Source organism: Vulpes lagopus, chromosome 12 (assembly GCF_018345385.1).
Source record: "Vulpes lagopus strain Blue_001 chromosome 12, ASM1834538v1, whole genome shotgun sequence".
In the NCBI taxonomy this organism is placed as follows: domain Eukaryota; kingdom Metazoa; phylum Chordata; class Mammalia; order Carnivora; family Canidae; genus Vulpes; species Vulpes lagopus.
Genome location: NC_054835.1, coordinates 58,625,901 through 58,640,049, shown reverse-complemented (window position 1 = coordinate 58,640,049; position 14,149 = coordinate 58,625,901). Strand labels below are relative to the sequence as shown.

At 54.6% G+C, this 14,149-nt stretch overlaps 1 protein-coding gene across 1 annotated transcript in view; it reads right to left on the bottom strand.

Moving 5' to 3' along the window:
• Nucleotides 1-14,149, bottom strand: part of CCDC40 (coiled-coil domain containing 40) — a 42,899-nt gene that overhangs the window by 17,909 nt on the left and 10,841 nt on the right. Inside the window, exons 8-10 of the mRNA XM_041725630.1 lie at nt 7,673-7,830; nt 7,386-7,508; nt 5,296-5,417 (exon numbers count right to left, since the gene is read on the bottom strand). Of these exons, the coding sequence (XP_041581564.1) occupies nt 5,296-5,417; nt 7,386-7,508; nt 7,673-7,830 (403 nt within the window). The remainder of the gene's footprint in view (nt 1-5,295; nt 5,418-7,385; nt 7,509-7,672; nt 7,831-14,149) is intronic.

The following is a 14,149-nucleotide window of genomic DNA, read 5'->3' as shown; positions in this document are numbered from 1 at the left end:
TGCACGACAGAAGTCTGAACACGCGGCGAGACATACGCAAGGGAGAAGAGATGCCTGTGAGTGCCCAAAATGCTAATAAATTGCCATTGTCACCAAAGGAAGAAGACAGTGGTGTTGTAAACCGCTCTCTTTGTTTTTCACGTTTCCTGGAATGTGATTACTGATCCTCGATAAAAGTTATTTTTTAAAAAAAAGCAAAAAACAAGCTTTAATGGGGTGCCTGGGTGGCTCAGTGGGTTGAGCATCCGACTCTTGGTCTCAGTCAGCTCAGGTCTTGACCTCAGGGTCGTGAGTCTGAACCCCCGCGTTGGACTCCACGCTGGGTGTCCATACAATGGAGTCAGTATATATGATTTATCATGGTTCCTATGGGGTGGTAGGGATGAAACTCGGTGGGGGTAAGCTTAAGAGAGATTAGAAAGAGTTTCTGGAAAAGGTCTTATCTCGCCCTAGACATGAAAGACAACCCATGGAGACCTTGGATACTCCGGCCACCATGTTGAAAAACAAGCCCTGCCCTGGGCTCCATGCTGGGTGTGGAGCCTACTGGACAAGTAATAATAATTTTATTTTTTTTTAATTTTTTTTTTTATGATAGAGAGAGAGAGAGAGAGGCAGAGACACAGGCAGAGGGAGAAGCAGGCTCCATGCACCGGAAGCCCGACGTGGGATTCGATCCCAGGTCTCCAGGATTGCGCCCGGGGCCAAAGGCAGGCGCTAAACCACTGCGCCACCCAGGGATCCCCTAATAACAATTTTATTTATTTATTTATTTATTTATTTAATTTTTATTTATTTATGATAGTCACAGAGAGAGAGAGAGAGGCAGAGACACAGGCAGAGGGAGAAACAGGCTCCATGCACCGGGAGCCTGACGTGGGATTCGATCCTGGGTCTCCAGGATCGCGCCCTGGGTCAAAGGCAGGCGCTAAACCGCTGCGCCACCCAGGGATCCCCTAATAACAATTTTAAAAAATTAAAATTTGGCAGCCAGGGTGGCTCAGCAGTTTAGCACCGCCTTTGGCCCAGGGCGTGATCCTGGAGACCCAGGATCAAGTCCCACGTCGGGCTCCCTGCATGGAGCCTGCTTCTCCCTCTGCCTGTGTCTCTGCCTCTCTCTCTGTGTGTGTGTGTGTGTCTGTGTCTTTCATGATTTAATAAAATCTTTAGAAAAAATTAAAATTAAAAACATACTTTAAAAACTTACTTGATTAACAGACAACTATAGAAAAAAACCAACACAACAGAACGACACCGGTGCAATCTAGAGCACGGCCCATGCGCCTGGGCCTGATCCCTTCAAGGGTTGAGAGGGAATCTGCTTGGGGGTCTGGAGGCATCTCTGCTGCAGCCCAACATCCCGGGGCAGGGGGCTCTGCACCAGGCCGTCCCTGCATTTCCCTTCGGGAAGTAAGACAAGTCTGCCGGCAGGGTGCCAGGAGACCCAGGTGTGCCCCCCGCCCCGAGGGAGTGTAAGGTGTAGCTGGCGGCCACCCTTCCCGAGGCTAAGCCCCGTATGGTTTGTGGTTTCTGCCTCTTTTGAGAGATGTTTCCTTTGAAAATATGACTTCTGGTGTTTACTATGGTCTCAACCATGATTATTCACCTGTGGCTGGAACTTCGTCCCTCACGTTGCAAACACTCAATGGCTAGCCATGGTCTTTAAAGAGTCTTTATATTTTTTTAAGGTTTTGTTTATCCCTGAGAGACAGAGAGAGAGAGGCAGAGACACAGGCAGGGGGAGAAGCAGGCTCCTTGTGGGGACCCCGATGTGGGACTCGATCCTGGGACTCTGGGGTCACGGCCTGAGCTGAAGGCAGATGCTCAACCGCTGAGCCACCCAGGTGTCCCTTTAAAGTGTCTTTAAAGTGACCACCGGTCCAGAGGTCACATACGGGCTTTCCCCGGGGCCGCTGGGTCCAGATCAGGGGTGTTCCGGCCGGCCTCCACGAGCCCTGCTGGACAGCTGGCCACTCGGCCGCCCCCAGCGCGATGGAGTGTGGCGTCGGAGCAGTCCCGGAAGGCCTCGCCGCGCCCCTTTGTCTGGGGGCACATCTTGAATGGATGCTGTCTGCGCCGTGGCCCCGGGTTATCCTCAGCAGGGATGCGGTGCCACCTGCCAGACCCCAGCCGAGGGAGGCCCGGTGGGGCCGCTGTGCCAGGGCCCACGTCCGCTCACACCACACGCCCTTCCACTGCTCCCTCCTCTCCTGGCAAATCCAGGTCATGAAAGAGCCGCCCTCCGAGGGCCTGCAGGGCCACACCAGGCGCAGCTGAGCACGGGGCTGTCAAATCCCGTTATTATTGCTTGGCTCTGAGCTCCACACCTGACCTGCCGCGGACCCCACCCCAGGCTGTCAGGAGAGCGCCTCTGCCGCCCGTCCCTCTGCGGGAATGAAAGCGAAGGAGTGTGGACGCCGCCCAAGGCTCCAGCCCTCCCGCAGCAGGCGCTGTGGGCCCGGTAACGAGACCGAGCCACACAGGTCGACCTCCCCCGTGTTCTCATGACAGTGCGCGGTGGCCCAGCAGGCAGGCACAGACAGGAAACGCTCCGGCTTTCGGCCAAACGTGCAGCTCGTGGATGAGACCCACGGGGCAATATTGCGGTGCCCCCGCCCCAAGCACCGGGAGATCGGATCTTCTAAGAGTTAAACTGTAGACTCGGCGTCGATGCAGAGATTGTCCCCAAGAAGAGGAAGAGCAGAATTTGGCTGGAACCTGATTGAGGGCGTCGTGTTATCAGGAAAAGTCACACGGGTGTCAGGAGGGCGGGGGACGGCAGGGGCCCGTCGAGGCAGGAGCGGCCAGAGGCAAGTGCGTGGACGCACTGTGGGTGCTCTGGGGAGAAGCAGGAGGTCGGCGGGGCCCGGGGCCCCGACACTCCCTGAGCAGCGACCCGCTTGTCCCCGGCCCTGTGCTTCTTCCCACGGGTGAGACTCTGCTGGTCAAGGGTCAAGCATCAGCCCCTCGGTGCTCACATTTCCCAGTGGACGCCGGACCTTGGCATTCTCACTCTCAAGTCAGCCTCTGCTAAGCCCCGTCCCTGTGAGCTGACCCCGAGGACACAGATGCACTCGAGACACGATGGCAAACCCTGGCTTCTGGGCCCGGGGACTCCCCAGGGTAAAGGGCCCCGCCACGCCCAGACCACAACAGGGGTGCTGGCCTCACACCGGGTGACCCGACCATCAGCCAGGACGCCAGGACCTTCCTGCATCTTCCAAGACGGACTCTGCGCTACGGGCTGGTATTTGCCATTTCCTGCAGCCGCTGAGCCGGCCTGGCGTACGTGCGGCGGGATTCTGTTTTGGGACGGCCTGACCTTCGGTTAAGCTGCTCAGATCGCCTCCTTCCGCCCTACACGGACGCAGATGGCGCGTCTCTGCAGTTACAGCTCGCAGCTCTCACGGTGTCCCACGGGGGAACGTGTCTTGAAGGTGGACCTCATCCTCTGGGGCCGCGTGTGGTTGTAGGAGGGACAGCTGGACCAGACGGCGGCTACTCCTTAGGGCTGTCGTGTGTGTGCGTGCACGCGTGAGCACTATTTGGCTAAGCTATCCCCCCGACCTGCCATGCGCATGTATGCTAAAAACATGGTATTGGGCAGCCCGGGAGGCTCAGTGGTTTAGCGCCGCCTTCAGCCCAGGGCAGGATCCTGGGGTCCTGGGATCGAGTCCCGCGTCGGGCTCCCTGCATGGAGCCTGCTTCTCTCTCTGCCTGGGTCTCTGCCTCTCTCTCTCTCTCTCTGTGTCTCTCATGAATAAATAAATTAAATAATTAATAAATAAAATAAAATAAAATAAAAACATGGTATTTCAGGAGGTGGCTGGCCGGCCCAGTCCTTACAGCATGTGACTCTTTTCTTTTTTCTTTTTTTTTTTAAAGATTTTATTTATGTATATCAGAGAGAGAGAGAATGGCAGAGACACAGGCAGAGGGAGAAGCAGGCTCCCAGGACTCCAGGATCCCAGGACTCCAGGATCACGCCCTGGGCCAAAGGCAGGTGCCAAACCGCTGAGCCACCCAAGGATCCCCAGCATGTGACTCTTGATCTTGGGGTCATGAGTTTGAGCCCCACGTTGGGTGTATAGTATTACTTAAAAATAAAAATCTTTAAAAAATTAAAATAAAAAATAAAGAGAGTAAAAGAAAATAGTGCTAAAAACATGATTTTTTCCCCATTAGTCAGATGGGTGCAGTCCAAATGTGTAACATGCTGAGCTCTCCCCGGGCTCTGGAACGCCACCGTGGGCTGAGGCGGTCGCAGCCTCCTGGGGTAGTTATACCTGCAGATCTGAGCATGTACGTCCCCCAGAACTTCAGTCTCGACAGAGAGGATAATGATGGAGCGTGAAATAAAATACAATAATCCTGGACATAGGTACACGCCACAGCACCAGTGAAGCAGGTGTGGGTCACCCGCCCGCCGCCCAGATGCACCCCGGCGGCACCAGGAAAGGGAGGAACCAGCAGTCTCCATGCTCAGATTTGGAAAGATCTCCAGGGCACGACAGCCAACGAGCCAAGCCAGGAGCCCTGCAATGTGCGCGCCTCGTTTTTTCTTTTGTTTTTTGTTTTTTTTCCCTAATCATTAGGCCCCAAACGGAAAGTGTCTCTTACTGTCAACCCCCGGGCCCCGTGCTGTGGAGCTGACAAGTGGTTCGCGCACTGCTCCTCCCTGTCCTCCCCGGGTGGGCACGGGGCGCGGGGTGCGACCTCCAGGACCTGGCGCCGCCCCTGGGGCCCCATCCCTCGGGCGGGTTGGGAACTTAGGGCAGTGCTGGGACCCGGACCCCCTGGCCCTGACAACCCAAGCCACACAGAAGGGAGCGAGGGGTCTGCAGGGGGGTCCTCTTCCTTTCCCCCCACTGCGAGGAGTTTAGGTCAGGGTCCCGGTTGGCACGCGTCGCGGAACAATCGCCCAGGGAGGGTTTCCCCACGCAGGGGGTGGAAAGCAAAGCGGAGGGAGACCTTTCTCTCCCAGACATAAAAACCCCTCTCTCCTCCTCGCACTCTTTCCCCCAATCCTCCCAGGAAGCCTGATCAGAGAGCTCTGCTGCTCCTGGTACCACGGAAAGTTTGAAAAGGCTTCAGAAGCCTTGAATGTTGGTGAACCACAGGGAGCTCTGGGCATCGAAGCGGGGCTGCGGGGCTGCACGTGCAGCCCTTTGTCCCAGCAGGTCCAGTGGGATGGGCACCCACCTGGGAGGCCCACCTGGGAGGACGTGGGGGCCCAGCGGTGTGTACCTGCCACCCCGAGCCCCCGGCCCCTCCGGGGTGCGGGTGCGCCCATACCTGAGCGCCTCCTGGATGGTTCTGTGGGCCTCGTCGCGATGCTTCATGCCCACCAGGCAGGTGGCCCACTGCTGCAGGATGCGCCTCTTCTCCATGTTAATGGCATCGATCTCTGTGCAGGCCTGCAGTGGAGAGAGGGTTTTGTTTTGTTTTGTTTTTTTAAGACTACTTATTTATTCATGAGAGACACAGAGAGAGGCAGAGACACAGGCGGAGGGAGAAGCAGGCTCCATGCAAGGAGCCCAATGCGGGACTCGATCCAGGGACCCCGGGATCACACCCTGAGCTGAAGGCAGGCGCTTAACCCCTGAGCCACCCAGGCGTCCCACTTGTGGGGTTTTGAATGTGCGACATTTTTACTTGTGTGCATCTTCAGTAGTTTCCTTGGGATGAAGCCCAGGTGGTATTTGGGAGGGGCTGCGGAGTTTTGGGGGGGGGGTGGGAGGCTGCAGGGAAGGGCCACCCCTCCCTCGCTGCTTCCTCTTGGAGAGCCTGGTAGGATCGGTCCCTGCCAGGCCCTTGCTCTCAGCGGTTCCTCATCCGTTGGTTCACGGATGTCTGTGGTGCACCTGCTGTGTCAGGTGCAGGAAGGCAAAGTGGAGAGAACACAGGGCGGCCCTGCCTGGGTGTGTGGGGGGGACACCCCCAGCAGGGAGGGGGCAGGAGGCCCGGAAGGAGGTCAGGAGAGGAAACGTTACAGCATCGCGTGGATGTCCATCAGGCACACAGTAGAACCGGGCTCGGGGGGCTTCTCACTGTTTTGCACAATCTCTCCCCCCCACCAGCCTGTCTTTCCCTGGTGGGTCTCCCGTCTTTTCGTTTTGTTGCTGGTGCCCTCGACCCGCAGGCGCCATGGTCCATGTGCCTCACCCTCCCCGTCTGCTCTGTTAGAGGGTCTGCTCTCGGGACTGTGCTTACAAAAGCCTCTGCCGCTCCGGATTTTTTAAAAAATATATATATTTTTTTCTTTTCTTCCAGTACATTTTCCCCCATTTAAATTCTTGATCCCATCTGGAATTTATTTTAGTGTCTGGTATGAGGAAAAGGTTTAATTTTCCCCCAAATGATTAACCAAACATCCCTCCTGCATTGTGCACGATTCGCTTGCTCTCCGCTAATTTATAACCCACTCGAGTTTTATGTAAACGTTTGCTTCCTCCAGGGCTCTACCCATGGGCCACCGTGGCCTGCCCGTCTGTCCCCTGACTCCGGGAACACATTACTTTACCTGCCAGGGCTTTGTAGCAGGTAATGTTTGATGGGGTGATGTGAGGGTGACTCTCCACCCGGGTGTGTCCGGGGCTCTGCTGGCTTTGGCACAGGAAGTCCCATGTCTCGGGAAACCCCTCAGTTCCGGGCAAAAACGTGTCATGAACTTCCCTTCCCGAACGATCCCTGGCCATTCCCCTGAATTTACGCTTCAGATAAACCTAAGAGTCTCTCTGCTAATTAAAAACTGCCTCTCACCCCCCCCCCCCCCGCCGATATTCTGATTAGAACACACTCTAGAGGGGCCCCGGGGTGGCTCAGCGATTGAGTGTCTGCCTTCAGCTCAGGGCGTGACCCCGGGGTCCCGGGATCGAGTCCCACGTCGGGCTCCCTGCATGGAGCCTGCTTCTCCCTCTGCCTGTGTCTCTGCCTCTCTCTCTCTCTGGGTCTCATGAATAAATAAATAAAATATTAAAAAAAAGAAAAGAAAACAGTCTAGGTGCACAGGCTGGAGAGTCTGGGCCGCTCTCCCCTATGAACCCAGGTGTGCCTGTCCCTTTGTTCAAGGATTTTCTTTTCCCCAATAAGAGCAGCTTGTTTCCTTCGCCTTGTTCTGAACACATGACTGCAGACAGTCGTTCACAGATTTACAAAAAACAGAAACAAAAACAAAAAAACAAACAAGAAAGGCCCAGCAATGTTGCTTCCTAGGGTGCGCCTCTGACCGCGGCGCTGCACCGAGTCTCTCCCACCTGCCGGCGGCCCCGGGCTCAGCATCATCAGGGAGACACGCAGCAGTGGGGGAGCGGGCGGGCTGAGTGGGGCCCTGGGGTGCTCTGGGCTGGCGCCGCGAGGCGGGCACCAGGTGGCTGCTCTCCTACCTCGCTCACGGCTTTCCTGAGAGCCCGCGTGTCCTCGGCCTGCGCGTAGCTCTGAGCCTCCAGCAGGGCGATCTGCTCCTGCAGCTGGTTGGCTTTGGTGGTGAGCTGGTCCACGTGAAGGTCCTGGGGAGCGAGACCGCGGGCGCTCCAGGATCCGCCCCCACCAACCCCGACCCCCACCAGAGACCCCGGGGGCTGCGGTAATTCACGCGGGAGGCAGAGCAAAGGGGCTTTCGGGAAACGGAGGGTTTGGTGGTGGCTGCACCTGCATCGAATTTGCGCAATACCTGCTGCTTCTTCTCCACCTCGGCCCGCGTGCGCTCCGCCTCTGACTTCTTCACCACTTGCTTCATGACGCGGATGTCGTCGCGCACGTCCTGGTCTATGTTCTGCATGTAGAAGAGGTGCAGAGCCAGCCTCTCCAGCTCGGCTTGCAGAGCCGCCACTGTGGGGGGAGGACGGGGACGACGGCTGCTCAGCACCCGGCGCGTGGCCACGGGGCCCGGAGCCCCCCGCACGCTCCCCTCCTGCCTTGTGGGCCGAGCCTGGGAACCTGCTCCTAAGCCACCACGACCCCGACTTTGCCATCGAAGCCCTGCAGTCTAATTGGAGAGACAAAAACGTAGGCAATCCACGGCCAGCAAGAGCAACCAGCGCCTCACTGCCCCCCGTGTCCGAGGCGCCCCTGGGGTCCAAGGCCCTGCTGAGACCCGTGCAGGCTGGGAGGCCCCGTGCTAAATTTTACAGATTTCTTACCGCGTAGAGGTTGGAAGTCTTAGGTAGGGCCTTACATCCTGGGGGGAAACCCGCTGGAGGGGGTGCAGAGCTCCGCCAGAGGTCCCCCCATATGGAAATGGCCACGTAGGGTGCAGGCCGGGAGCACCCGAGCTGTCCTCGCAGGCCCGGCACTACCCACTCCCCGACTCAGAGCCAGACGGCGGATTTCCATGCACCACTTGGAGGGGACCCCACTCCGAGGAACTGACTCCTTTTAACAAAACTCGCAGGGGATGGAGTTAGAAGGCCAGATTCCCCATTCATTCGGGGAGCTAACCCTCCAGCGACAGCAGTTTGCTCCCTCGCATGGAGCGTTCCTTTCTAAGTGGATTGGTCCATGCAGAAGACGGATTTGTAGAATATAAATATAAATTCACGGTGCTGGGTGGCAGGTGTCCTCGAAGGGTTGCAGCTTAACCCTGAAACACATTATTTTGCACCCGAGGGGACTGTAAAAATCCTACCGAGGGAGAAGTCTCTGGGTCCTGCGTGGGTAGGAACTATGGGGGTGGGGGGAGGCGCCAGGGAGGGCGAGGGAGGGCGCGGGAGGCCTCGGGGTGGCCCGGGCAGGCCTCGGCGGGGACTGCTTTTGGAGACGGGGTCTCTACAGAGAGAATAACCGTAAAGTGAGGTCACGTGAGGGGGGCTAACCCCTCTCGGCTGGTGTCCTCACGAGGACAGGCGATCAGGACACAGATGCGGCCACAGGGAGAAGGCGGCGGCGGCGGGAAGCCCAGGAGAGAGGCCTCGGGAGGAACCGGCGCACTGCCCACGCCTGGACCTCGGCCCCCCTCGGCCCCGACGGCCGCCCGCGCTGACCGAGCGCCGCACCGAGCCTCCGGAAACGTGCGGGAGCCCTGCTGCCCCCGGGGCCCGGACTTCCACCTGCTTTGCTTCGGTGGCTGGTTGAGTAACTACAAGTCCGTATTCCCAACATTTGTTTACGTTTGCAGTCTTCTCAGATCAGTGGAGTTGAACCTGGTTTTACTGTTTTAATGACCGTGTTTGTCCCTCCCCCAAGTCCCCGGCTCACGGCCTCGGCCACACTGCTACTGGGACACTCGTCTCTCCTTGCTCGGCGTCGAAGAAGTCTTGATGCAGTAAAGGCGGGGGGTGTGGAACTTGAGAATGGCTCCCGCGGCCTTCGGGTCCTGCTGAGCCCCCCTGCGACCACGTCGTGTTATCCGTCCCAGGGGAAGTTGCCAGGTGGGCCTGGCCTAAGCAGGCGAGCCCTCCAGAAGCGAGAGTGGCAAGGTGGAGGAAGTGAGGGTGATTGGCAGGGTGAACGGGATCCTCTAAGAGGGGGTTGTCTGCAAAGCTGGCTTGGAGAGGGAAGGGGCCAGACGGCGAGGGACGCGGACAGTCCCTAGGAGCTGAGAGCCGCCCCCACCCCGACAGCCCATGAGGAAGCAGGACTTCGGTCCTGCAGCTGCAAGGAGCTGAATTCTGTCAACGACGTGAACGAGCCCGGAGTCGGATTTTCCGGGGTGCTCACAAGAGAACCAGCCAACCAGCACTTAGGGTGCGGCCTTGGGATGCCCACGGGAGGGGGACGGGGGGCCCAGCCAGACCTCTGACCTCGAGCTGTGTGAGCACCCAGATACACCCGCTTGTTTCAAGCCTCGAAGTCTGTGGGAATTTATTTCCCGGCATGGAACCGTGACACAGAACACATGGAGGTTGTCACCGATGTGCCAACAGGGTCCCCCCTGCCCCGATTTGTGTTTGTCTTCTGACTTTGTCGTGCTTCTTGATATGTTTTTATGTTTTCATAGGAGCAACACTGTCAAACTCCTCCTCTCTGGTCTCCGTACTTTCACATCACGCTTCTGGAGACCTGCCTCACCCCAAAATTATTTTAAAAAACTGAAACAGGGATCCCTGGGTGGCACAGCGGTTTGGCACTTGCCTTTGGCCCAGGGCGCAATCCTGGAGACCCGGGATCGAATCCCACATCGGGCTCCCGGTGCATGGAGCCTGCTTCTCCCTCTGCCTGTGTCTCTGCCTCTCTCTCTCTCTCTCTCTCTCTCTCTGTGACTATCATAAATAAATAAAAATTTATTAAAAAAAAAACTGAAACAAAAACACAACAATCTTCCATATTCTTCTAACGTTTCTGTGATTTCCTTAAATATTTATAGTAGCTGATTTTACTTTATTTATTTACTTACTTATTTTTGGTAGCTGACTGTATATTTTGTACAGTGTGAAATAGGGGTCTGGGTATTTATTTTCAGGAGACCCAACAGTCAAAAAAAATATATAGTGGTTTAAAAAGGCAGTCTGTACATGTATATAATTTGCAGTAAATAGCTAAATTCCCACGTGAGTTTCCTGGTATCCTCTGCTCTCCACCATCGATCCGAGTGCCTGTTTTTTGTTTTTTGTTTTTTCCTTCAGTGCTGTCCTGGTTTTATTGCTGCCGACTGATACCGTGTTTTGATACCCGATAGGACAATTTTCCTTCATTATCTTCCCTTTTCAAATTTTTCTTGGGTATTCTTGTGCATTTACTCTTCCAAGGCAACTTTGAAATCAATTTGTGGCGAATGGAGAGCTTTTTATATATTCAAACGGAATCTTCTGTAGCACGCCTCGGTCAGTGACAAGTAGTGGGTGTGACATGCAGGTCTTTGATTTTTTTTTTTTTTTTTTTAGAGAAGATGCCCTTGTAACTTTGCTTTTACATGCAAAAACACCTTTAAAGAAACACACAAGAAAAAAAAAATACACAAGAACCAATAATCCGCCTCTGTGGAGGAGGAAGAAAGGGATTCCCATCCTGGAGCTCAAATTTTGAATGATTACTCCTTGAACATGAATAAACAAATTACTGTGTCAAATAAATTTAAGTTCACCACAAACAATGCATCGTGGACTTTAACTGGAGTGGCACGGAACGGCCTGTTAATCGGGACGGCAGGGACCACCTGCATACGGGGTGGCTTTCCTCCCAGTAACACAGGAGCTTTATTCATTGAAATCTGTTCTACGTCCCTTAGTGAAATGTTGTCCTTTTTTCTCCGCTCACTCCTTCTTAGATCTATTCTACGTATGTTATGGTTGTTATAACCGTGGTGGATGAGACTCTTAACAACGGTCTGGTTCTTAACTGGATATTACTGGGATAGGAGAGAGTGCTAGATCTGGCATTCAGCTACTTTATGGATTTCTTTCCCGTTTCTATTACTGCCTTTTTTTTTTTTTTAATCTTTTAGGTGAACAATCTACGATTGGTAGACAGTGGGAATTTCACGTCCCAAATCCGCACCTCATTTATTTTGCCTGCCGGAGCCCCTGAAGCAGGAACCAGGGGGTGCTGGCAGCGTCCCCGTCTCCGTCCTAACACCTTCTCCAGTGTTTCTTGTTCATGTCTCAAAACACGATAGAGAACTAGTTTGGGAAGTGGTAGCAAACACCCATTCCACGTCCACTCAGAAAATCCTTTGTTCCACCCTCGCCTCCGACTTATTGATATAATGCGTCAAATTAGCAGGCTTCTTAATTTCAAACGAGGCTTGAATTCTGCAGGGAAGCCCTTCTTCTTGACTGCCGGGCGTTTTTCTTTTAATAAATGTGGCCAAACTCAGTCTGCTACTATTTTATTTAGGATTTTCATGCCTCACGGGGCGGAGACTGCTGTGTTTGAGGCTGTCGCCTTTGCAGGGAGGGTTTATCCTAACCTAAGCATTGTAAAGCGAGCCTGAGAGGTTTCCCAGATTCCCCCCCTGCCCCTCTCAGGGTTGAGCAGCACAGGGGGCGTCTGTTCCTTTCGCGGGTAGCGGGGAGGACTCCTCCGCGACATACAGACTGGTGCTTTCTGGGGAGATAGAGGCCGGACAACGTTTCCAATGTCTTCAATAATGAAACCAGTGCAGAGCGTGGCCTTCTTGAAATAAAAACGCGGTAATGCCTCTGATTTGTCCTCATTCCCGGGGTTTGCTGCTTGTGCTACACCCCTTTTTGTTCTTTGTCGGGCGTGCCACAGGTTTACTCAGTTTGCTGGTCGTTTCAAAAACTGAGTATTTTTATTTTTCTCTATCAGGTCAACTCTTTGTTTTGTTTTTGCTTTTGGGTTTTTTTGTTTTGTTTTTTTTTGGTACCAGTTTCTGCTATTTTGCTTTATTAACTCCTCGTTCCCATTTCTTTTAGTTTACTTGTCCTTTTTCAGGCTTCCGAGTAGAAAGTCTTATTTTCTTGTTGATGAAAACTGTGCGAAGGTCATGGGTCTTACCGGAGTGCTTTCCACGCGGCCAGGAGCTCTGATACGGGGACTCCCCTTTGCCATTAATCCCGGCTGGTCAATGATCTCCATGTGGACGGGACTCTGTCCTCTTATGTTCCGAGCATCGCCACCTTGTCACTGATGTTTGAAATCCGTGAGTCTCAGCCCCAACTGCCCATTAGGATAACCTGCAAGGCTTAAAAAAAAAGTAAACAAGACCAGGGCAAGAAACAAAAGATCCTGGCCCTTCCTTCAAACAACAGCTGAATGGGAGCTGTGGGCCGGGCTGCGTGTGCCCCGGTGGCCGCGTCCCCCTGGGCCCGTGCCAGGGCCAGCGGGTTGCTCTCCGCCTGCCAGAGTCTGGTTTTGTCCGGCCTGGAGGCCGACAGCACTTTTTTCCCTTTTGCTTTGGAATTTTTAAAATCTCACCCGCTGTGTCTAGGCACGTTTATTCTGTTTTCCAGCTGTCGGGCCTTCTGTACGTCTTTATATTTGAAGACCCACCTTTGCTGAACTCGCGCAGAGATGTTCTCTGATGCCGTCCGTGGGCCCCTGATCTCCCGGGACTTCCGCCTGATGGGTGTCGATGGTCCCAGGTCTGACTTCCATGTCTTGTTTCTCCTCCTCAAAAAGTCCCACCCATTGCAGTTTTTGCTCTGAATTTGGGGAAGGATTCCTCATACTGGCCTCTCGGTTCACATGTTTGATTTTCGGCAATATTGCTTTGTCTGTTAAGTGATCTTTTTTTTGTTTGTTTTGGCAAGATGGTTATATTTTTTAATTCCAAGTATCCTTTTCCCCTGACGGTTTGCTCTCATTTTACTGATGTGACATCTTTTATTTATTTTTTTTAATTTTTATTTATTTATGATAGTCACAGAGAGAGAGAGAGAGAGGCAGAGACACAGGCAGAGAGAGAAGCAGGCTCCATGCACCGGGAGCCCGACGTGGGACTCGATCCCGGGTCTCCAGGATCGCGCCCTGGGCCAAAGGCAGGCGCCAAACCGCTGCGCCACCCAGGGATCCCTGATGTGACATCTTTTAAAGTCTCACGCAGAACACCCCGTGCACGCTCGCACTCCCGTCTTTTTGGCATCAGGCTCGTGCCCCTGGACATATCCGCTCTGTCCATTTAGCCCCATCCCCCGAGTCTGGAGGTGCTGCCGAGCACTCACATTTTGATGTGAAGGTTCGGTGACCCCCTCCCAGGTGGGGTGGGCAGTTGAGGACATTCTCCAGTGGCAAAGCCCGAGGGGCAGGGCGGTGGCAGCGCCAAATTCCCTAGTGCTCAGAAGGGAGGAAGCGTGATGTTTCTGGAATCCTTGCTGGTTGAACGGCTTCCTGTGTCCCGGTGATCTCCAGAAAGGACACGACGCCCAAGAGGATGTTTTCATCTCTCCAGAAGCCCCGGCCACGTTCACCGCCTCCACTGAGGGCCGCTGGCGCGGAGGCCGTGTGGGCCTGTGTGTCCTGTCCCATCCGGAGTGCACGTGGCTCTTTCCTGCGTCCCCACGAAAGAGGTCGCGTTCTTCTCTTCTCAGTATTTTCTGTGACTGGCGGACATCAGGGAGGATGCTTGGTAAACGAGCGCTTAGCCCGACTCTGTCAATCCAGAAAGTTCTGCATCTCTCAGGGTCAGGATCCTTTCTCTGCAGCCACACTTGGGGCGTCCGTGTGATTCAGTCTTCGTCTGGGTCTGTGTTGGTTGCTCCCTCACTGTGATGATCACGTCGTTGACAGAGAAACTTAGAACGTAAAGAAA